Here is a 21207-nt window from a genome sequence, read left to right as displayed (position 1 = left end):
TCCAGGGGACGGGTTCCTAGCAGCGGGGTCGGCGGGCTCACCGCTGCAGCACGGTGTCCGAGCTGATGGTCCGGTCCTCCAGCGTGCGGAAGCCTGGTACCTGCACCACGAACACGCTGCCACTCTCAGTGCCCAGGTAGAGCATCTTGGAGGAGGAGTGTGGCAGGACCACGGTGATCTGTGTGGCGCTGGGGGCAGCCCTGCGGAGGGGAGCAGCTACCCGTGAGCTGGCCGCTGTCCAGGCTGGGACCCCACGGATGGGCTTCCGACCCTGGCTGCCCTCCCCACCCGGGAAGGCCATCCCTAGGAAAGCAGGCTGTAGGTCTTTTTTAATAGAGTCCAGTCTCGGGCCAGGACTAAGATATTGGCTACATTCTGCCAAGACGGGAAGCAGATGGCAGAGTCTGCCCAGGAAGCAGAGATGCCCTGGGAGCCTCCTGCGCAGCCCCGCCCACTCCACCCAGAGCACCTTCGGGTGGCGTCGTGTGGGCTCAGACGCCTGCTAGGACCCCCAAGGGCTCCTAGGACCTTCAAAGGCTGATCCCACCCTGAAGCTGGATGCATGGGTCAGGGTGGCTGGGAGAGCAAGGGGGCCGAATCCTTACCCTGGGGGGCCCCGCAGCGTGAAACTCTCGTCTTCCTGCAGCTCGGACACCCCGCCTTTGACCTTCAGGCTCCACAGGTGTAGGCTGTTGTCGTCCAGCAGGGTGACGAGCTGGCACTAGGGAGGGGACGGGGGCAGGAGCGTGCTGTCTCATTGACCCGGGAGCGCCAGCATTCGCGTGGCCTTTACACACCACGGCGGTCTCAGAGAGCCCCAAACCCACAGGCCCCCCTACTCTGAGGGGGAAGGGTGGTGGTCCCAGGTCCTCCCAGCAGCACCACACCCAGGGCCCCCAGATGCTTGCCTCTCCTTCGGGAAGATGTGAGAGTAAGAAGGGCGCGGAGGGGCGCTCACCTGGCCAGGCAGGAAGTAGATCTGCACCACGGCGTTGTTCTCCCTGTGCAGCCCCATGAACTCCACCCCCGGGGCACCGTAGCTGTGGGCAGCAGGCTCAGGAAAACCTCCAGAGGCAGACGCCACCCCTCGCCGGCCCGAGAGCGGGGACTGGGCCCCATGGCAAGGCGTGTAACACACGGTGGCTCGCCCTTTCCCCAGACAGCAGGACTGGGGCCTGGGGTGGGGAGGAGGGCGTTGGCCAGTGACCTGACCCCTGAGGGTGGGAACAGCCAACCAGGGAGAGCTTTCCCAGCCAGGCAGGTGGGGATGACTGTGTAAGGGCGACGCCATGGCAAATGTTAGGCTGCTCAGCGCCACCTCCCACCCCACCCCTACCCTGCAACCTGAGCTGCAACAGACCCATCAGCTGCCGCTTGGTGGCACCTGTGAGAAGCCACGGGCACCCCTGCGGGCCCAGCCCCAAGAGCTGTGACCAGGAGTCTGGGCAAGGGGATTGGTCACCAGGATATGGCCATGGCCTGGCAATGATTAACCGGCCGAGGGAGGGCTGAGCCAGCAGTGGGACTGGGCCCCTGCCCTGCAGTGTTTACACCACCCCCAGCCCAGCCCCGTGGCTGCAGGCACCCAGTTTTCCCGCCTCTGCTGCGGCAGAGAGGGCGCCGGCTCACCCCGGGGGCTCACCCTGGGCTCAGGTTAGATGGGGCAGGAGTGCACCAAGGTTTGCAGCCCAGCCGGCCTGTCCTGGACCCACGGGCTGCCTCTGAAAGGGCCCAGAGCTAATGCTTCAGACAAAGACGCCCAACCAGACACTATCCAGCCTCCGCCAGGGGGGGCCGTCCCTGCCAACCGGGAGTCCGCTTTACTCTCTCTGGTGCGTGCGCACGTGTGGGGCGTGTGGGGGGGGGAGGAGAACCTGGAAGAGCGGCTCCCCGGCACGGCTCCCCTAGCCTAGCCCGGCACTGCTCTCTGGTTTGCAGAGCCCGGGCCAGCCCCCCGACTCCCACTGGGAAAGGCTTCTTGGCCCACCCCCCCGCCTCCATGGACTGCACTCAGGGCTGACCCCCCCCCCAGAGGCTCTGTGGGGCGCCCCTGAGTGAGAAGGACCATCCCCAACTTGCTTTGTTTCTTTCCTGGAGGGCGGGGGTCCTTGCTGCACCTCACCAATGCCAAGTCCTCGCCCCTTCCAGGCCTTCCCAGGGCGGGAGCTGGGAGCACGGAAAGGATACAGCTTGACGGCTCCGGAGCGGGTGCCGATGGCCAGGATGCGCAGAGAGGGGCTGTAGCCGAGGGCGCTGGGCTGGTGCGGAAAGCCATGTTCCACCGTCTGCAATGACAGCCACATGGTCCTACAGACATGTCCAAGAAGCCGCAGCACAGAGCCACCCCAGCAGGAAGGCGGCACCGAGTCCCATTCAGGCTCCCACCCAGACACCCATGTGTGGGCCATTCCATGCCCCCCTCCCCCAGCCCATGTCTGACCCTGTCCTGGGCCACCTGACCACCCATCCCTGGGAACTCATTTTTCCTGACACACACTGGCCACTTGGTCTCCAGGAACTCTCAGTTCCTCCACCAGGTGTACTGTGGGCAATTTCCAGCCCCCCTACGGGGGGTGCAGGAAGCTTTGGGGGCCTGGCACTGGGGTCCGACGGAAGCCACGGTGGCCCTTCCCAGCCCTGCACAGTCCAGGCTCCTCCAGCCCTGACTGTCTGCTCTGCCAGGGCCCTCCTAGCACGGGAGCTCTCCGTCTTCCCAGACAGGAAACTCCCAGGTGCTGCTGCAGGCACCTGCTCTTGCTCATGTCTTAGGACAAAAGTAATCCGCATTCCAGAAAACTTGGAATAAAGGAGTTTTAAAAAGAAAACAAAAATAACCTGTGTTCCTACAACCAGAAATAAACCTCGCTAACATCTGTGTGTGTCTATCTTCCCCGAGCTTGTGAGTGTACGCGTGTGTCATGCCTTAAAACACAGAGACCTGCCCTAGCCGGTTTGGCTCAGCGGATAGAGTGTCAGCCTGCGGACTGAAGGGTCCTGGGTTTGATTCCAGTCAAGGGCATATCCTCGGGTTGCAGGCTCAATCCCCAGCGTGCGGGAGACAGCCGATCAATGATTCTCTCTCATCATTGATATTTCTCTCTCTCCCCCTCTCCCTTCTTCTCTGAAATCAATAAAAAATATTCAAACAGCCCTAACCGGTTTGGCTCAGTGGATAGAGCGTCGGCCTGCGGACTCAAAGGTCCCAGGTTCGATTCTGGTCAAGGGCATGTACCTTGGTTGCGGGTACATCCCCAGTAGGGGGTGTGCAAGAGGCAGCTGATCGATGTTTCTCTCTCATTGATATTTCTCTCTCTCCCCCTCTCCCTTCTTCTCTGAAATCAATAAAAAATATTCAAACAAAAAACACAGAGACCTACTTGGGGCCCTACCACCTGATACTCCTGTACCCGAGTAGCCCTGTAGCCTGTTCCCCCCGGTAGCCAGCCCAGGTTGTCAAAGCACTGAAATGACCCAAGGGTGGAAGAATATTCGCTGTGGGAGGTGCCCTAGCTCACCAGGCCTCTGTTGTTAAACATTTTCTTTGTTCCTAGAGGTCCTGCAATTGCCACTTGACCAATGACCCCTCCTGGACTCCGTCTCTGCCTGCAGCTCTGAGCATTCCCGCAGGCAGAGGCGCCAGGGATGGAGTCCAGGTTTTAAAGGGACAGATAGAAATCCTACAGATTACCCAGCAAACCATCTCAGGAAGGCTTCTGCTGTTTCTTTATCAGCTAAGCCTACCCCTCACCTCCCGCCCCAGGGGCCCCTGAACCTGCAGACCTAGATGACAGCAGGCACAGGAGGCCAGCACCTGCTTCCAAGTCTAGTGCTTTCTTCTGGTTTAAACCGTGGAGACGGCCCTGCGGGAAAAGGCCGCGCCGATGAGGCCGCCCTCCTGCGGCCCAGGGCTCTGCTCTCGGCTTCGGCTGGCTATCCAGTCGGGCCTCCGAGGAGCAGAGATAAGCCCTGCTGACAGCTGGAACGATAACGTAGCACACCCAACGGCTGCCCGCCTGCTGTCCAGGCCCGTGGTCCATGGTCGGAGGCCCCATGCTGGGGGCAGGCCAGGGAGCAGCTCCCAAAGGGCCTATTCTGGGGACGTCTGGGGACACCAGGTGTGGGCGGCGGCCCTCAGGCCTGGCTCTTTGCCAGGGACACAGGCTGCCCTGAAAACGGCTGGGCGGGCAGTAGCGGCCCAGCAGGAGCCCCGCTGGCCGCCCAGGTCCCTGCTCAGCTATGTCAGAAATGCAGAGCCTGGAGAAGCCGTGGGGAGATAGCGAGTGTCTGGAATGCAAACATTTCCCAGGAAAAGGAGGGCAGGGCACATGAGGGGTGTGGGGGACAAGCTTCCCAGGGGCCCCCACTAGGCCGCAGCCAGCCCAGGTTGCTGGGGCCGCAGGAGGCCAGCAGCCAGAGCCCGGGAAGACGCTCCTGGGACGGGAGTGTTCTCCCAGAACCACGGCAGCAGCAGGCTGGGGTTTGGAGGACTCTGTGGGCAGCGTCCTGCAGGAGCCTGGTGGCCAGTAGGAGGCCTGCGCCCGGCGTGATCCAGCGCGACAGTCGCAAGGCAACACTGAGCACTTGCAAGGTGGCTGGTGCCACCAAGGGGCAGACTTTTTAATTTTATTCTATTTTAATTAACTTGTATTTCAGATGGACGCTCAGTTCAGTTACTGGAAAACTCTGTAGGAATGTTCTTGGGTTTCAAAGGAACAGGGGCTGGAGTTGGGCAGACCAAGCTTTGGATCTCCTTTAAAAATATATATATATTTTTATGGATTTCAGAGAGGAAGGGAGAGGGAGATAGAAATATCAATGATGAGAGAGAATCATTGATCAGCTGCCTCCTGCATGCCCCCCACTGGGGATCGAGCCCACAACCGGGCATGTGCCCTGACTGGGAATGGAACGGTGACCTCCTGGGTCATAGGTCAACACTCAACCACTGAGCCACACTAGCTGGGCTGGGTCTCCTTTTTCAGCTGTAAATCTTCTAGCTCTAAACTCAGACCACATATTTCCAAAGAAAATTTAATGTCCAAACTGAGATGTGCTGTGAGGGTAAAACACACCTGGGATTTCAAAGACGTTTTAAAAAGTCTCATTAATTTATATTGAAACAGTATTTTGAATATAGTGGGCTAAACAGAATTTTTCATCAAAATGAATTTCACTTGTTAAAAGAATTTTGTGATAGGCCTTCTGGAATATTTCAAATCACATATGTGGCTCTTACTGTTTTCCTCTTGGGACTTGGGCTGCCCTACAGGAGGCTGCCTCAGGCTGCACGCGGGCAGGCAAGTCCCGCCAGGAGAAGACGGCCTGCAGCTTTGGGTCAGGCTCGCAGGCCTGAGAACACAGGGCTGACTCCCTGGCAGGCAGTTCTAGCATCTCCTGACCCCTCGTACTGCGGAGCGGCCTAACCCAGAGGGACACACGTCGGGCCCACCACTCCTTCACTCCCACTGATTCCTCACGTCCTCCAGGTCCCGGGTCACTGTGCTTGCCCATAAGCTGACCTAGACAGACAGGGACTGAGTCGGGCCCACGAAGCTCTGAACCCCCCTCTGCCACTTAGAAGGCGTGTGGACTTGGGCAGCCACTCGGCCTGAGCCTCATTCCACATCTGATAAGTGGGACGACACCAGCGTTGTCCTTGGCTCGAACACAATGAACCTTAAGATGAACCTTAAGACCACCTGAGGCGGCTGGAAGGCTCAGCTCACCCCACAGACACACGGGCCCTGCCGCTAAGGCCAACTTCCTTCCCAGGTTCTCCTCGTTCCCTGTGTCCCTCAGGGTGTCTTCTCTAAGTTGACAACTCTGGAGGGACAAGGCTCCCTTAAGAACAAATAAGGGGCCTGGCCGGCGTGGCTCAGTGGTTGAGCGTCGACCTATGAGCCAGGAGGTCACAGGTTCAATTCCCGATCAGGGCGTATGCCCGGGTTGCGGGCTCGATCCCCAGTGTGGGGCGTGCAAGAGGCAGCTGATCGACGATTCTCCCTTATCATTGATGTTTCTCTCTCTCTCTCCCTTCCTCTCTGAAATAAATAAAAATATATTAAAAAACAAAAAAAAACACAAATAAGAGAAATTTCACAATGACCCTACTTGGCCAGGGGCCACGAGAGTGGGATCAAATGAGAACAGTGTGGTGACGGGGGATCCCCGGTCCCAGGGAGGGGAGTGGCGGCGGCAGCACCAATTCAACATTCGAATAAGGCCCCCAAGTCCCTGAATGAGCAGAGCTAGTCCTGCTGCAGAGGCCTGGGCTAGGCAAGGAGGTGTGGGCTCCCAGGGCAGGTATGGAGGGGGGGTTGTGTTAGGAATCGGGAAGGAAGGGACTTGGATTTGGGGAGAGGACCGAGGTCAGTTAATGGAGGTGACAGGGAGGGAGGTGACAGGGAGGAGCAGGAAACCGGGGGCGGGAGCAGCGTGGGAAGCAGGAGGGTGAAGGCACCTATGGCCTGTGTCCAGCTGTCCCCTCAAGCTCAGGTGCTCTGCCCACTCCTTGGTGGCCCCTCCCTGACACCCCAACAGCCTTTTAAGACTCAGCTCCCTCCTGGACATGCAAGTTCCCCACGGGCAGCACCTTCCCTCCCGGTCCCGGAGCAGGGAGGGGAGATGGCCTGCTGTGCGACTTCCAAGGCACAGAGCCTCCACCCAGGACAGAGGTTGGGGTGGGACAGCAGGCACGGATCCCAAGGCGGCCCTCAAAGCCCGGATCCCAGCTTCTCCAGCTCAGATTCGAGCTGGAAGGATGACCAACGCCTGGCGGCCAACCTCTCCTACCTCCTGAGCTCAGCATCCAGCCCACCTGGCCCTGCCCCTGCCCCCACCCTGCTCCTGGCTCAGGGGACCTCTGCCAGGGGAGGAGAGAACAATGAACTCCTTTGACAGAGAGCTGGGAAAGGAGAGATTTGCAGGAGCCGCCAAACTGCAACACTAGCCCGGTGTGGGCGAGAAGGCCCGTCTGTCTCCCGCTGGCTCCAGGACCCATTCCAGGCTCCCGGGAGGGAGATGGCAAGGCTGCTGGTCAGAGAGCGCGGGGGTCTTCATCCTGCCCTCGGCAAGGGGGGGGGGCTGTCCAAGACTGAGGGCTGAGGAGTCCCCAGAGTGTGGGGTGATGGGAAGAGGGGCTGCCAGGGCCACAGGGGGCACACCAGGTTGGCTGGGTGGCACTGCCCCAGACCGGGTGTGGTCAGCTCAGATTCCTGGCGGTGGCAGCAACCTGGCCTGCCCGGTGTGGCTGTCACCTGACACCAGGGGCCCAGCCATGAAAAAGCCAAGACAAAACCACCTGGCCCTGGACGGGGCAGCAGGCGGGCACACAGTGTTTGTTCAGGGCCCGGGAGGGGAGGAGGGGGCTGGCAGGAAGGGCCCAGGCGCCCTCATCAAATGGCCGGTTGTTTCACCAGGGGAAACAAAGGCCAGGAGGGATTTTCGAGGAAGGGGTTTTACTCTGACACGAGCTTATGTCCGCTCGGAGTCACTTCCCCTCTACTGAGGTGCCCATGGGGTCCCTGGGTCCCCTCAATCAATCCTGTCAGCTGACTCACCCGTCTCCCCAACAGCCTGAGGACCCACCACCCACCACAGACCACCGCTTCACAGGCGGACAAACGGAGGCTCACGGGGTGAAGTTACCAACCACACCGGGGGCCTCATTCCCAGCCAGCGCCCCCCACAATGTGAAAGCCCTGGTATGGCACCTGTGTGCCAGGCACCTTCAGAGCATTCTATACCCAGGGCTCTGCTGTGTCGGGCCCAGACTCCCAGGTCCCAGCCTTCCTGGTCTGCCACTCAACTGCCTGGGGGAAGCCTGGGGAGGGACTAGTATGGGTGGAACCATGTAGGTTCCCAAATCTTCCAGGATGTGGCCTCACCCTCCAATCCAACCCTCCAGGCTCCACCATTCACCCAGAGCCTAGATGAGACGAATCCCCACACCCAGACTCTCCCCTTCCTCTCTGCTCCCACCCCCTGGAATTTCAGACTATCGGCCCCCTCCCTCCCACCAGGAAGGCAAAGGTCTTATCTGAGATTCCCAGAGCCCCAGGCCTGGGCTGTATATACAGTAGGTGCTCAATTCTTGCAAGTGAATGGAAGGAGGAAGGAATTCCAGGAGCTTCCCCTACCCTTCCTGACCAGGCCTGGGGACGGGGTGGCCAGGTGTGGGGACCACCAGTTGGGGGACATGGAGAGACGATTCCTCTACCCTAGCCGCACCCCAGCCCCACCCTCCTAAACAGTAGAACTTGGGGCGGGGGTTCATCCCTCCTTGCTGAGCCTGTTTTTCCGGTTTCCAGTGAAATTGGCCACCTTTTCAGGGTGTGAAATCCTGGCGTTGCCAGGGGCACGGAGGCACATAGGGGTCACCCAGGATCCTCCAGCCGGTGCTGAGGTTCTGGGACAGGCACCCAGCAAACATGTGCTGCTCCCTTGGGAGTTAACAATGGCAGGTCCCCAAGGGCCCCGAGATCCCCCAGTTCCAACACGGCACCCCATTTCCCCGAGACCCAAAAGCCCTGCCCACAGCTTCCTTCTGCCAGTGGGAGGAGGCACTCACTTAGGGAAGCCGGGATCTCTGAGGCCAGTGGCCTCATGGCAAGCGCTGAGGGCAGCCACACCTCCCACAGGCCCAGGAAGTCGAGGACACGGCAGAGCACGAGGGGAAAACCGCCCACCTGGAAGCCCTGGGAGCTCTCCGGCCCTGGGAGGCCGCCTTTGAAAAGAGCAGCTCAAATTCCTCAACTACTGTGTCGAGCACTTACCCGATCTAATCCCACGTGTCCCTGTAACAAGCCTGTGCTGACCCTCCGCACAGGGTCACCGGCTTTACGTGAAGCCAGATTGGGACCCCTGTCCATCACCCCCTCCTCGAGGGGTCCCCAGTCCGCCTCTTCCTGCAGCCCGCCCTCTGGGGCAGAGGGAGCCCAGGCGTGGAGGCCCAGGGCCTAGCGCAGTGGTTCTCCACCTCCCGGCCCTTTAAACACGGCTCCTCATGCTGTGGCCCAGCCATAGAATTGTGTTCGCTGCTACTTCATCACTGCCATGTTGCTACTGTGATGAATCGTCATGTAAATATCTGATCTGCAGGATGGTCTTAGGCGACCCCTGTGAAAGGGTCGTTCAACCGCCAAAGGGGTCGCGACCCACAGGTTGAGAACCGCTGGCCTAGATCAAGGCAGAGGTGAGGGGCTAATTACCCCAAAACAGCTGCAGATTGCTAGGTGGCCCCAGAGCCAATAAACCACAGCTGTGCTCCTCCTGTTTACAGCTCAGGCCTTCTCAGGCACCTGTCCCCTTGGGGGAGCCCTGAGGAGTTTCTGGGACCCTCCCTGTGATCTCAGGTGACATGTCACTCCGGCTTTGGGGGCCTTGGAGCAGGTGTGGGGTTGGGGTAGTCAAATGCCAACCCTGGCAAGTCCCCCAGTGCCTCTCCCCACTCACCCAGGCCTGGAACCTGCCAGGAATCACGTGTTCCACCTACAGAAAGTTGTGTTTGCCTCTGGAGGCAATTGGAGGAGGCAATCGGAGGAGGGTGGGAACAGCCATGGCCTGTAGCCACACCCCCAAGGGACCTGGGTCACAGGAACAGTATTTCACCTGGCAGGCTTCGATATGCTTTCATCTTTCCTGTCCCTAAGCCTCCTCAACCCTGTGAGGAGGTAGACAGGGCGGACTGTTTTATCCCCATTCCACAGGCGGGGAAACCGAGGCTGGAAGAGGCAGGGTGATCTGCAGAGTCCCAACTCCTGGGCATCCCACTGCCCTTCCCAGGAAAAGCCCTCTAATCAAACCCCATTTCCAAAGTCAGATTCCCCTGAGGCATTGCGGGCAGTGCCCAGTAAGGACCTTCATCCAGTAAAGGCAACGCGAGCGCCCCTGCCCCAGCCTGCGGGAGGCTGAGAACGTGGCGCTCACCTGAGCACCTGTGTCTCCTCGTTCCCGCTCCCTTACCTTGTTGAACTGGAAGAGGTCCCGCTTGAGCCTCTCCCGGGCAGGGTCATGTCCCGACCGCAGGAACCGCCTCATCTCGTTTGGCGTGCAGCCCCTGGAGAGAGAGAAGCTGCTGAGCGCCAGGGTGAGGCAGACACGCAGCCCAGGCCCAGCCGGGCAGGCGGCCGCCCCTGGGCCCGGTCAGCCCCGCCGTCCTCGGCTTCCCCACGCTCCATCTGTGCCGGCCGTTCCCCTGGGAACCGGCGCTCCATACCCAGGGCCCAGGACTGGTTAATGTTCTAACGCTGCTCCTGGCCACCTGTGGCCTTGTAAACGCAGCCCAGAAGCTGGGGGAGGAAGCCATTTACCAGGCTTCGTAGGAACAGGAGGCCCAGAGGTTAATTAGCTTAATTGTTAACCTGATTTCTGAAAAACCATAAAACTCCAGCTAAACAGAAAGGGAAACTTCCTAAGCCTCTCTCCCGCGCGCTGGGAGGTGGGACTGCGAAGGCTGACCAGCTGGGCCCCCACACCAGGTGGGGGCAGGGAGGGCCGGGCACAGCCTCTCCGGCAGCCAGCACACCTGGGCCTGGGCCGCTCTGCCTCTGCCTTCCAACTTCAGGGAAGGCCTCGCCACGCTGGGCTCAGGCTGATCCCGGCCACTGCCGCCGGGAACCTGGGTGGGGGAGTGCACAGAGCATGCAGTCAGGGGTGCTGGCCCCTCCCACCACACGCCTGGGACCCACGGTGGAGCTAGGTCTGTCCCACGAGGCTGCTGGGGTCTCCGTAGCTACAGCCCTGGCCCCAGGCTTCCCGACCTGACGGGGTGCGCTCAGAAAGGCCCCCTTCCCACGGGCCCAAGTGAAGCTAATCAGAAACCAGCCCTGGACGCTGTCCGCCCACTGGAGAACGCCTTCCCGATCCAGGGGATACTATTTCTGGATCATCCTGGGGGGAAGGGGGATCATCTGTGCTCCAGCTTCCGGCTTCCAGTAGCGGCCACCCACTGACCACAGGACACCAAGGTCTGTACTTGGAAACGCAGGAGCCCAGGCCCACCCCGGAGACACCATAAAGGGAAGGAAGCAGGGCCAGGAGCTCGCTCTGGGGTGCGGGGGTGTCCTATAGGAGAAGAAAGTGTCTAAGCCGAGACCTGAAGGATGCTATCCCCGAGGTTTCTGGCTTCTTGGGAAGTGACCAAAAAAATCCATCAACTTTGCATATGAAAGGACCCTGTGTGGTCAGACTCAGGGCTCCCTCTGAGGCCTGACCATGCTGGGAGAGGTCACCCCACTGGGTAGACACACACATCCGGGGGCATTCCAAGTGCCACCCCAACTGGGAAAAGTCAGACACCAGCCCTCAGAGCACCGTCACTTTCTGGGGACACCACGAAGGCCACCACTTGCGAGAGGGGGAGCGGTGGATATGAGAGGTTGTGCCTTCACATTTTGGGGGAGCCACAGCAGAGTGGGGAGCCCCGCTTCCCTTTGGAGCAGCAGGTAGTCGGGAAACTCCCAGGTGCCCAGCTGACCCAAGGCCCTGAAGGAGATTCAGGGAACAAACCCGGGAAAGCTGAGGCCCTGAACCTGGGAGTGAGCAGACTCCACCCGGGGGCCTGCGGCTTCAGCCTCGGGACAAACAGCTGAGCTGTGTCCTCAATTTCCAGCTGTGGGGGAGGCCCGGCAGTGGGCAGTGCGGGGGAGGGCGCCCAAGCTCATAAATCGGCCACTGCAGGTCCTGGGGGTGCTCCCTCTCCCCTCTCAGGCCCAGGTCATGGTTCAGAAGTCAGAGGAAGCTGGGGGTGGGGCCTGGAGGAGGGCGGTCGTTGCAGACTCCCGGGAGAGGCGGACCTGGGCTGACCTACAGAACCATGCAGGCCACGGGGTGGGGACAAGAGGACACAGGGCCCACAGGAGGCACAGGCTCACGGTGAGGTGGAGGAGGTGCAGGTAGGAGGGAGGGAGACAGATGTGGGGCTGGGTGGGAGGTGGCCCCCCAGGAGGGCAGGGTGGACACTCCATCCATCCAAATGCCCTGGAGCACCTGCTGCCTCCCAGGCACTACACCAGACACTTGCGTGTTATTTTTATTACTTTTTAACATTCTGCTTAAGTAATCTCTGCTCGCTGTTAAAAAAGCAAACAATCTCAAGGAGAAAAATCCTCCTGAAACCCCACCACCGAGGGCAGTGAGGTGGCCTCTGGGTACACGTCTGAGCGGCCCCCTTTTGGCACTCTGTGCGCTGTGAACACCTACTGAACCCAGACCCGGTGTCCCTTCACCTCCCTCTGGCCTCCCTGGGGGGTGAGTGGAATATCCCCACCTGGCAGACGGGAAAAGACCACAGAGGCCGGGCCGCTGGTCCAAGGTCACTGGAGAAACCAGCAGAACTTGGATTTGACCCCAGGTCTGGCGAACTCCCAAATCTCAGGGCTCCGGGAGGCAGCGAAGGATGGATATGACGGGGCAGATGCCTAGTGACACCCCTGCAGTTAAACGGCACGGACACGTGTGCACTGTCACGCCTACATGCCTTCCACTCGGAGCCAACCAAGCAGCTTGGGGGCTGGGGCCTGGCCGCTGCTTGTGGGGTGCTGATGAGGTCTGGCTGGGCAGGGCGCGCGGGGGGGGGGGGGGGGGGATCCTGCACGGACCTGCCGCTCACTGCAGGGGCCTGGGACCCCACTGGCATGCATCTGCTCCTCAGTCCAGCCAACCCCTCAGTGCAGCTCCCAATACAGGAACCACTGCCCGGTCAAGGCTTGAGAACCGCCACCCCTTCTTGACCCACTGGCTGGGCCCACCTTCAGTTCCACTCACCCAGACAAGCAGGCTCTCTATAGAGAAGCTTCAGGAATCTGGGCCTGAGGTCCCTGGTGTGGACGGATCCTCCCTACTCAGTCCACTACTGGGGTTGGGGGCATAAGGGAAAGAGACTGGGGCTTGGTGCCAATAGCCAGGGCTCAACCACCACAGCTCATCTCCACACTGGGTGGCCTCCCAAGGCAGCTCCTTTAGGCCCAGCGAGCTGGTCTGCAAAGAGGGGCGCACTCCCTCCCACACAGGTCTGCTGGGGGGAGTGGAGCAATGACAAATGCCGAGTGCCTGGCGCAGCGCTTGGCACGGAGCAGGCACTATCCTGGGACTGGGGATCCAATAATGACAGACAGACAAGATCCCTTATGTCACCAAGCTTACAGCCTGGTGTAAGGGGAGAGTGTGATGACTCACAAGTTAGTCAGCGAATGGTTTCGGGGTTGGCAAAAGAATAAAGGAAGATGCCAAATAAGATAGAGCGACCACGGTTTTGTGGTCAGGACTCAGCGGCCGGCCATTCCTGCACCTGGGCCCGTGCCTTCTGCCTGGGATGCCTCCCTCCCTCGTCTCTACTCAAATGTCCCTCCCCTGACATTCTCTCTCCTTCCCAGCTTTGCTCTCCTCCTCAGCACCGGTCACGCCGGCCTAGTTTACTTACTGACCTTGTTTGTGACCTGTGCATCCCTCCACAGGACACGCCTTCTCATTCCCGCCCGGGACTTTGGCCCCCTTTGGCCCTGGGCGCCCGCACGCGGCCTGAATGAATGAACGGAGGAGGGACTATCTCCACACAGACCTGAATAATAGGAAGTGGTCAGCGAGGCAGAGGCAGAGGCAGAGGCAGGGGCGTGTCAGGCAGCCAGAACCAGCTAGCACGCTTCAGGAGGGTGAAGACAGGGAGGGGCCGAGTGCAGGCAACAAGGAGATGAGGTGGGTGGGAGGGGGCCCTAGGGGGCCACAGCACAGAGCTTCAGTGTGACTCCCCCTGATGTGGGCTGCCCGCCCCTCTCCCACACCACGTCCCCGACGCTTGGCCTGTGTCGACAGTCCATCTGCTCAGCCCCCACCCAGGGCCCATTCACTGTGGCCTCCGTGTTCCTGGCTGAAACAGCTTCTTGTCCTCCAAGCAGCACATCAAAGACCGCCTCCCAGATGCCCTCGCCGTCTGCCCACGCTCACCCTCAGCACCTGACCACACCTTCTGCTGAAACCTCCGTGGACGGGGCACCCGTTCTGCTCTGAAAATACTCTCCTCGATCCGCTGGGCTGGCCACTGAGCTATTGGCAAAAACCAGAAGCAACCTAAGTGGCCAACGGGGGCCGGGGAAGGTGCTGAGCGCCACGGAGGGCTGGCAGTGGCCAAGGACATGGAGCCTGTGTGCAAAGTACCCGGGAGGCAGGTGGAATCTATTGAAAATGTTCACAGACGTGGACAAGCCACTGGAAGGGCCATGGGATCGGTGCGTTTCCCTTCTGGTTTACCTGCCTCGCAGGCAGGGTAGATAAGAGGGTCAAAGGGAGACAGGGACGCCCAGTGGTCAGGTGTGAGGTGGGTCCCTCCTGCTCTCTCGGGGCCTGGGTTCCTCTCCAGCCATGTTACACTGGACAGGGGAGAGGACACCCCTTTGGACACATGGCGCAGAGGCAGGGACAATACAGGCAGGTGGAACCATATGGGACCTTGGGCTCCAGGACCTCAAGGAGGACCTGGGATGCTGGCCACTTCAGTGCCCTTCCACCGTGAGGTATGTGGGGGCAAAGGCAAGCTCAGGAGCCCCCCAAGTCTGACGCCAAAGGGTCTGAGGCAAAGTCACTGGGCATGTAAGGAGCTCCAAGGACCCGGCTTCCCGCACGGGGATGCTACGTGGCTACAGCACGACCCGAGAGGGGCTTCCCGAAAGAAACACCTTTCCAACCCTGAACTTCTAAGGACTGCCAGCCGGCCCTCTGTCCCTCGCCGACCACACCCTGAGCTGCCTCCCTGCTCGGTGCCTTTGGGGTGAGCGCTCAGGGTTTAGGCCGGGCCACACGAGGCTTGCTGACCTGTGGCCGCCTCTCGCTCATTTTCTACACGGTCTGAGCCTGTGTGTGGAACTAGCCTGTGGGCAGCTGACCTGCGATTCCCTTCCACCCCCACTGCTCCGTGGGGAAGAATAGGGGAGCCATCTGCTTAGCAACAGGCTAGCAAATTCACACCCTGAGTTCCCTACCCCCATCCTGTGTCCAGACCCTGCGCCTCAGGAGCTCGGAAGAGAGATCAGTTGAGGCAAAGAAGGAGTAACTGCATGGGGGTGGCTTGTCTCGGGCCCCTACTAGAAGCAGCAGATCCCACTGTGCCCCGGGAAGAAAGAAGGCGGTTCCCGGACTGCTTGTCCCCCACTGGCATTGTTTGGGGTACCCGGGCTAATGGGTCCCCAGGAGACCGAGGCGTGGCCACGCTAAGCCAGCCCGCCTGCCCTGGAGGTGTGTGATGGGCCAGAGCCCCGGGAGTTCCTTCCATACCAGGCAGTCCATTCATCTGCGGGAGAGGCGGCACCAGCGGCAGGACTGGGCCTCTGGGGCTGAGCGACAGCAGGCTGGGGGAGCCACACCATGCCCGCCTGTGCAAGGGGTCTCCAGAAGCCACACAGGGAGTCCCGGGCTCTCCTCTCCCCCGGCCTGTGCGCCCACAGCCTGCTGCTGCCGGGAAGCTGCCCTTCCTGCCCCGACATCCTGTGTGCGGCCTGTGTGCGGCTGTGGCCCCGTCTGCGCCAGGTGTGAACACGCCCCTGCAACCTTCTATGGAGGGGAGAGGCGGGGCCGGGCTCTCCTGACTGGGGCAGCTGCTGACCCCTCCGGCCTCTGTTCATGCCAACTCAGATGCCCACGGCTGCTTTGCAAGCACCCATGTTACCCTGGGAACCCCAATCTCGCAGAGACACCGGGCAGCCCCTGGCCAGCAGCTTAGCAACCAAACCTCAGTGGAAAGGTCACCTCATGGAGGTGGGACTCAAAGAACACAGAGGAGGAGGGACCCAGAGAGCTGTCGCCGCCGCCACCACTGCTGTCAGGTGATAAAAGGGACGAGAGTAAACCATGGCCAGTTGCTACTGTAAGCACTTGACATGCATCATCTCAGGCAACGCTTACAATTACTTACGAAATGGCCAATTCCAAGAGCTACCAAGTCCAAGTCCCTGAACTCTGATGCGACTGCAAAACCCTCTGTTCAATTCAGGCCTCTCTCACAGGACAAAGGGACTGGCCAGCAGGAGTGTGGGTGGGACCGCCTGGGGTCAGCAGCCACCATCTGACCGAGCCCTCTCTAGCTGGATCCAGGTCAGCTGCCACCATCCTCCCAATATCCATCCTACGGAGCCACAGGCCAGTCTCACTCGGCAAGGGCCCTGCCCGCAGCTTTGAGGCTCCTCCTCCAGGGCTCCCCTCCCCAGCGCGGCTGTGAGGATGGGTGGGAAGTCGGAGTGCATGCGGCACCACCCCCATCACCGTTCTGGGGGCCTCAGTCCCCTTCTGCAATCCAACATCAGACTCTCTCCAGGGAAGTGATGGATGGACGTGGCCAAGCACAAGGAAGGGCAAAGCCACCCTGGGAGAAGGTGGACAGCTAGTCGGGGTGGAAGTGGGTAGGCTGCCTGGTTCCTCCTATCCAGCCCCATTGCACAGCCTCCTACTTGCCTCAGGAACTGAGCTGTTGTCCTAGGGCAGTGGTCGGCAAACTCATTAGTCAACAGAGCCAACTATCAACAGTACAACGATTGAAATTTCTTTTGAGAGCCAAATTTTTTAAGCTTAAACTGTATAGGTATAGGTAGGTACATTGTTATTAACTTAATTAGGGTACTCCTAAGCTGGGCTTTGCTAAAACGTCCTCAATCTGATTGAGGTACGTTCGCTGAGGTCGACCCCTTCCACCTCTCCCATCCGCACTCGTCTTGTAGACTTGTTTCGGATAGACGAGTGTGGATGGGAGAGGTGGAAGGGGTCGACCTCAGCGAACGTACCTCAAAACAATGTTCCTCCCCCGCGCTGCGTCTCCTGTCGCCCGACAGACACCCTCCACTTCTTCTAATGCCACTTCTTCAAAATAGACTTGCCCAGGCCGAAAACCACGAAGTTTCAATAGCACTGTACGTGTGTGCCTGCACGTGGTATTTTGTGGAAGAGCCACACTCAAGGGGCCAAAGAGCCGCACGTGGCTCGCGTGCCCGTTTGCCAACCGCTGTCCTAAGGAGCTTCTAGAAGATGCCAGCTCCAGGAGGAAGGGACTGTGCCTGTGCTGTGCATGGTTGCATCCCCGGGGCTTAGTGCCCTGCCTTTTGAAAGACATCCACGTTTTACTTAAAGGATTCCCTCATCCCTGCCCATCTGTGCTCAACTGGGACCTCGTCAAGGCCCATCCTGCCCACCTTTTAGGCTGCAACCTGCCCCCACCATAGGCAACGTCCTATCCCTGGCTGCTCTGTAGCTCGTATCACCTTTTAACAGATTATTTATTACTTACACTCGTTTCTGTCGCTAGAGCTCTCCACCCTTTAGCATGCGAATCCTGTGACAACAAAGATCTTTGCCTTCTGAAGGCTAGTGCCCACTGTCTAAATCACACCGTACACACAGAGGTACCAGTAAATACTTCTGAATGAATGAATGAATGAATGTACAGCCAAGGCTGAATGGGGACCAACTAGGCAAAGCTCTTCTCCAAGAAGGAGCTACTAACCCCAAAGAACACTGTGTTGGGGCACCAGAGGGTCCCTCAGGGAACTTCCCCACCCTGTTGTCAAGTCTCTGGCCAGGGCCATGTGGACATCATGCCGAGCATCCTGCTGGGGACCCTTTTGTGGCTCTGCCTCAGTCCGAGGCTCCAGGACACCCGGCTCCTTGGCAAGGAGAATCCAACAGTATCATTACTTATAAGAGTCAAACAGTCCTGTACCCACAGGTCCCTTTCATCAAACCCTGGTAACACAGGTGTTTCCACATAGGCTCCGGTCACTGCTGAATTCCTGAAGGGTAGCGTCAGGTCCCTAGCAGCTTCCCCGTCTCCACGCCCAGAGGAGCCTCTCCTAGCTCAAGAATTCACTGTGGTTCCTGGGAAGGGGAAGGGGTGAGGTGACTTTTCAAAGGACCAGTTTCCCCTGAGAGGCAGGGCAGGAAGGGAAGGTCACACCAAAGGGAGCTGGGCAAAGCCCCATGGTGACAGCACAGGGAAGGGGGTCTCCTGGGGAGCCGTGGGAGCCAGGGCTGGGGAAGGGCAGCAGTACCAGTGGCCCCATGCTGCTCAGAGCAGCTAACCCAGGAGTAGGGACCACCGACCCTCCACCCCAACTCAGGTGTCTCAGCAGCTGCTTCCAACACATGTGGGTGGGCCAGGAAGGCTGAGTAACCCTTTAGGCAGCCCACACTGCTCCTGGAGACTCTTGCCCCAGATGCTAAATGTCTCCAATGGGTTGGAACTGGGGGTCACAGACAGACGGCAGAGGCTCCGAACTCTCCAGCTCCATGCACCACTCTCTCCTAAGAAGAGGGTCCTGGGGCCAGGAACTCATTCCCTAACTAAGGTTGAAAGAAAGCACGCTGGAGTGCTGGAGAGCTCAGAAAATCTCAATGACAACAGAGCAGCCGAGGAATGTGCTCCCCTCCCCCAACAGGGTGCAGAATGCTACAGCCAAGCCCTCCCCTGAGCAGAAAGCAGAGCAGATCAGATTCTACCCCCCCCCGCCAGGATAGGCCCCCAGCTGGGGTCTGGCCATGGGGCCTCTTCTGGCTCCGCCAAGGAGCCGAAGAATTACAACGGGGCCACTGGAATATGAGTGAGATTAGGGCAGGCCACTGCCTCTACCCCTGCCTCCCAACTCCCACCCTCATTTTAAAAGCTCTGGCCTCCGGAGGCTCTCAGAAACCATTGCCCCCCCCCCCCCACCACCCCGGCTGAAATTTGGACAGAGAAACCAGAGTCCCTCACAATCCATCAGGCCAATCCAACAGGCCCAGGCATCTGCCAGACCCACGAGGAACCACGGCTTTCATGCTTCGTGGAGATGCTAAGACACACCCTCACCTGGCTCGGGCGCTGTGCCAGGCCACACGTGTTTGGGACATTTCTCATCCATTCATCACCATCTGTAAAGCCAGGCTCAGCGGAGGCTGGGGATGGTTAACTGGCCGAGCCAGAGTCACGCAGCAAGACACGGGCTAGGCACCATTTAAACTTACGCCTGCGTGTAAAGGACACTACAGTACTTCACGAACACTGTGTCTGAGGAAAGACCGAGGCGAGAGGGGTACGTTTTACCCTCTTGTACTTTCTGAAACGGTTCATCTCCCCCACAATGGGCACCTGTTACCGTTTTATTTTCTAAACCAATAGGGGTCATCGGGAATTATGGTTGTTTTTCTTTTTCTTTTTTTTTTTTTTAAATATATTTTATTGATTTTTTACAGAGAGGAAGGGAGAGAGATAGAGAGTTAGAAACATCGATGATGAGAGAAACATCGATCAGCTGCCTCCTGCACATCTACTGGGGATGTGCCCGCAACCCAGGTACATGCCCTTGACCGGAATCGAACCCGGGACCCTTCTGTCCACAGGCCGACGCTCTATCCACTGAGCCAAACCGGTTTTGGCGGTTGTTTTTCTTTTAATGCTATTGTGTATTAAGAAGTAACTAAGTTATTAAAATTACCTTAATCTGCCACCAAAGGGGACAGTCCATTGCCTCAGCGAGGAGCACAGTAGGGCTGCAGAATGACCCCAGGCCCTGGAAACACCATCCAGCGGCCCCTACAGAGACTGGCCCCGTCTAACTTCTGAGCAGAGGAGCCAGCCCTGGTCAGAGCCCCCAGAGCCAGGTGAGTCCTGACTGCTGTAGGCAGGCACCGCGGGCGGCTCACTAAGGAAACCCAACCTGGATCCCCTGCCCATACAACACAGACCATCTCCCAGGGCCCTTCCCCTACCTCAGTTCTCACAGACCCGCCGGTCTTCCTCAAAGGCCACTTCTCACCTGGGAGCCTGCTATTTCCCACCTGGGGTTTCCGGCTCCCAGACGCTCTCATCTGCGCCCAGCTGATTCCGAGTCCCCTTCAGAATGCCCCCTGCAGCCTTGAGTTGTGAACTTGCAGAAGGTCCCTAGAGCCCAGGTTACGCCTCCCTGCATCTGGCAAATGGATCCCCAGGGGAAGGGGCCCGAGTGAAGCCCCGCCCGCCTCCCCCAAAGCTCACCTGCGTCAGGTGAACGCCTCAGGGGACCACACCGGGCTCTCCTGTTACAGTCAGTTCTCCCACAGCCAAAGCTCAATGTGTCTACCGGCCGTCCGGCCGCAGCAAGCCAAGAGCAAACTTTGCACACTTTCTTTGGTAAGTCGGACATTGTCGCTCCTCGCCAAGTCCAACGTTCCACAGCGCAACCCCACGCCCGTCCGTCGTGGGAAACAGAGGCGAGGTGTCCGTACTGTCCCCTAAAGGTGCCCAAAGCCACCAGGCAGAGAGAGGCCCAGAGACCTCAGTCCCTCCCGCGGGCTTCCTGCGTCCGGGGATTAGGAGGCACAAAGGGCCGCCGGGGAGAGGGCCCAGATGGCAGCGACGGGGCTAAGCCGCCGCCGCTCGCGGAGAGAGGCCACCGGAGACGCGCGTCGCCGGCCTCCGCGGCCAGACCCCTTGCACGTGGGGGTCCAGGCCGGGGGACTCCGCTCGCGGTGACCCTCGCACTCGGCCGGGCGGGGCACCTGTCTGCCCGTTCCCCAAAGCCAACACTATTGTGCAAACTCTAAACCCAAATTCTGTAATCGCGGGCGTGCCCGGGAGAGAGCGATTCCCGGTGGCACTTTCTGCGGGTGGCTTTCTCCCAGACCGGCGGAGCGACGGGACCCGGGGAGAGGCAGGCGGACCCGGGCGCAGCCCTCCCCGCCCCACCCCGCCCGGGAAGCCCGGGGTCCCGGCCCTCCCGAGCCTTGACGCCCCGAGTGGCGGGCGCCCCGAGGGGGCGGGCCCGGCTAGGTGGGCCCGGGCCCGCGCCTCACCTGGAACCCCAGGCCGGCCCCCGGCCGAGGCCTCCGTGTCTCCAAGCGCCCGCTTTCGGCTCCGCTCGCTCCGCCGCGGGCCCACGGGTCGTTGGGCGGCAGCCTCCTTCCTGCTCACCTCCGGCGCGGCGGGAGGGGCGGAGCCGCCTCTATTTACATAAAGGGCGAGCCGGCGGGGCCGCGGAACCCGGAGCGCCGGGCCCGCCCCGCCCCCTCCCCTGCGCCGGGGGGCGGGGGCGCAGCGCGGGCGCTCTCCGGGGGCGGGGACCGCGCTCGAGCCAATCCGCGGCCCCGGACGGGGCGAAGGCGGGGCCTCATCCGCGTGAATATGCACGAGGCGCCGCGGCCCCGCCCCCGGCCTCACCTGCGCGCACCTGGTCGCAGGTTAGCCGCGCCCTGTGTCCCGCCGCCTCCCCGGGAAGAAAT

The 21207-nt window shown here is 60.1% G+C and overlaps 1 protein-coding gene across 7 annotated transcripts in view; it reads right to left on the bottom strand.

Annotated features, from left to right (window-relative positions):
* The window catches only part of LLGL2 (LLGL scribble cell polarity complex component 2), a 31068-nt gene extending 10130 nt beyond the window's left edge, over positions 1-20938 (bottom strand). For 6 of the 7 annotated variants that reach the window (XM_059671231.1, XM_059671229.1, XM_059671235.1 and 3 more), the window contains exons 1-6: positions 20782-20938; positions 9964-10057; positions 2188-2285; positions 959-1040; positions 606-721; positions 42-200 (exon numbers count right to left, since the gene is read on the bottom strand). In XM_059671231.1, the coding sequence (XP_059527214.1) occupies positions 42-200; positions 606-721; positions 959-1040; positions 2188-2285; positions 9964-10038 (530 nt within the window). In that variant the 5' untranslated portion in view covers positions 10039-10057; positions 20782-20938. Of the gene's footprint in view, positions 1-41; positions 201-605; positions 722-958; positions 1041-2187; positions 2286-9963; positions 10058-19984; positions 20240-20781 lie in introns of those variants that run through there. The other variant, XM_059671230.1, reaches the window with a different exon arrangement.
* Positions 20939-21207: the final 269 nt, after the last annotated feature.

The sequence above is a fragment of the Myotis daubentonii genome, chromosome 16, assembly GCF_963259705.1.
Source record: "Myotis daubentonii chromosome 16, mMyoDau2.1, whole genome shotgun sequence".
Lineage (NCBI taxonomy): Eukaryota > Metazoa > Chordata > Mammalia > Chiroptera > Vespertilionidae > Myotis > Myotis daubentonii.
This window is presented reverse-complemented; position numbering and strand designations above follow the sequence as displayed.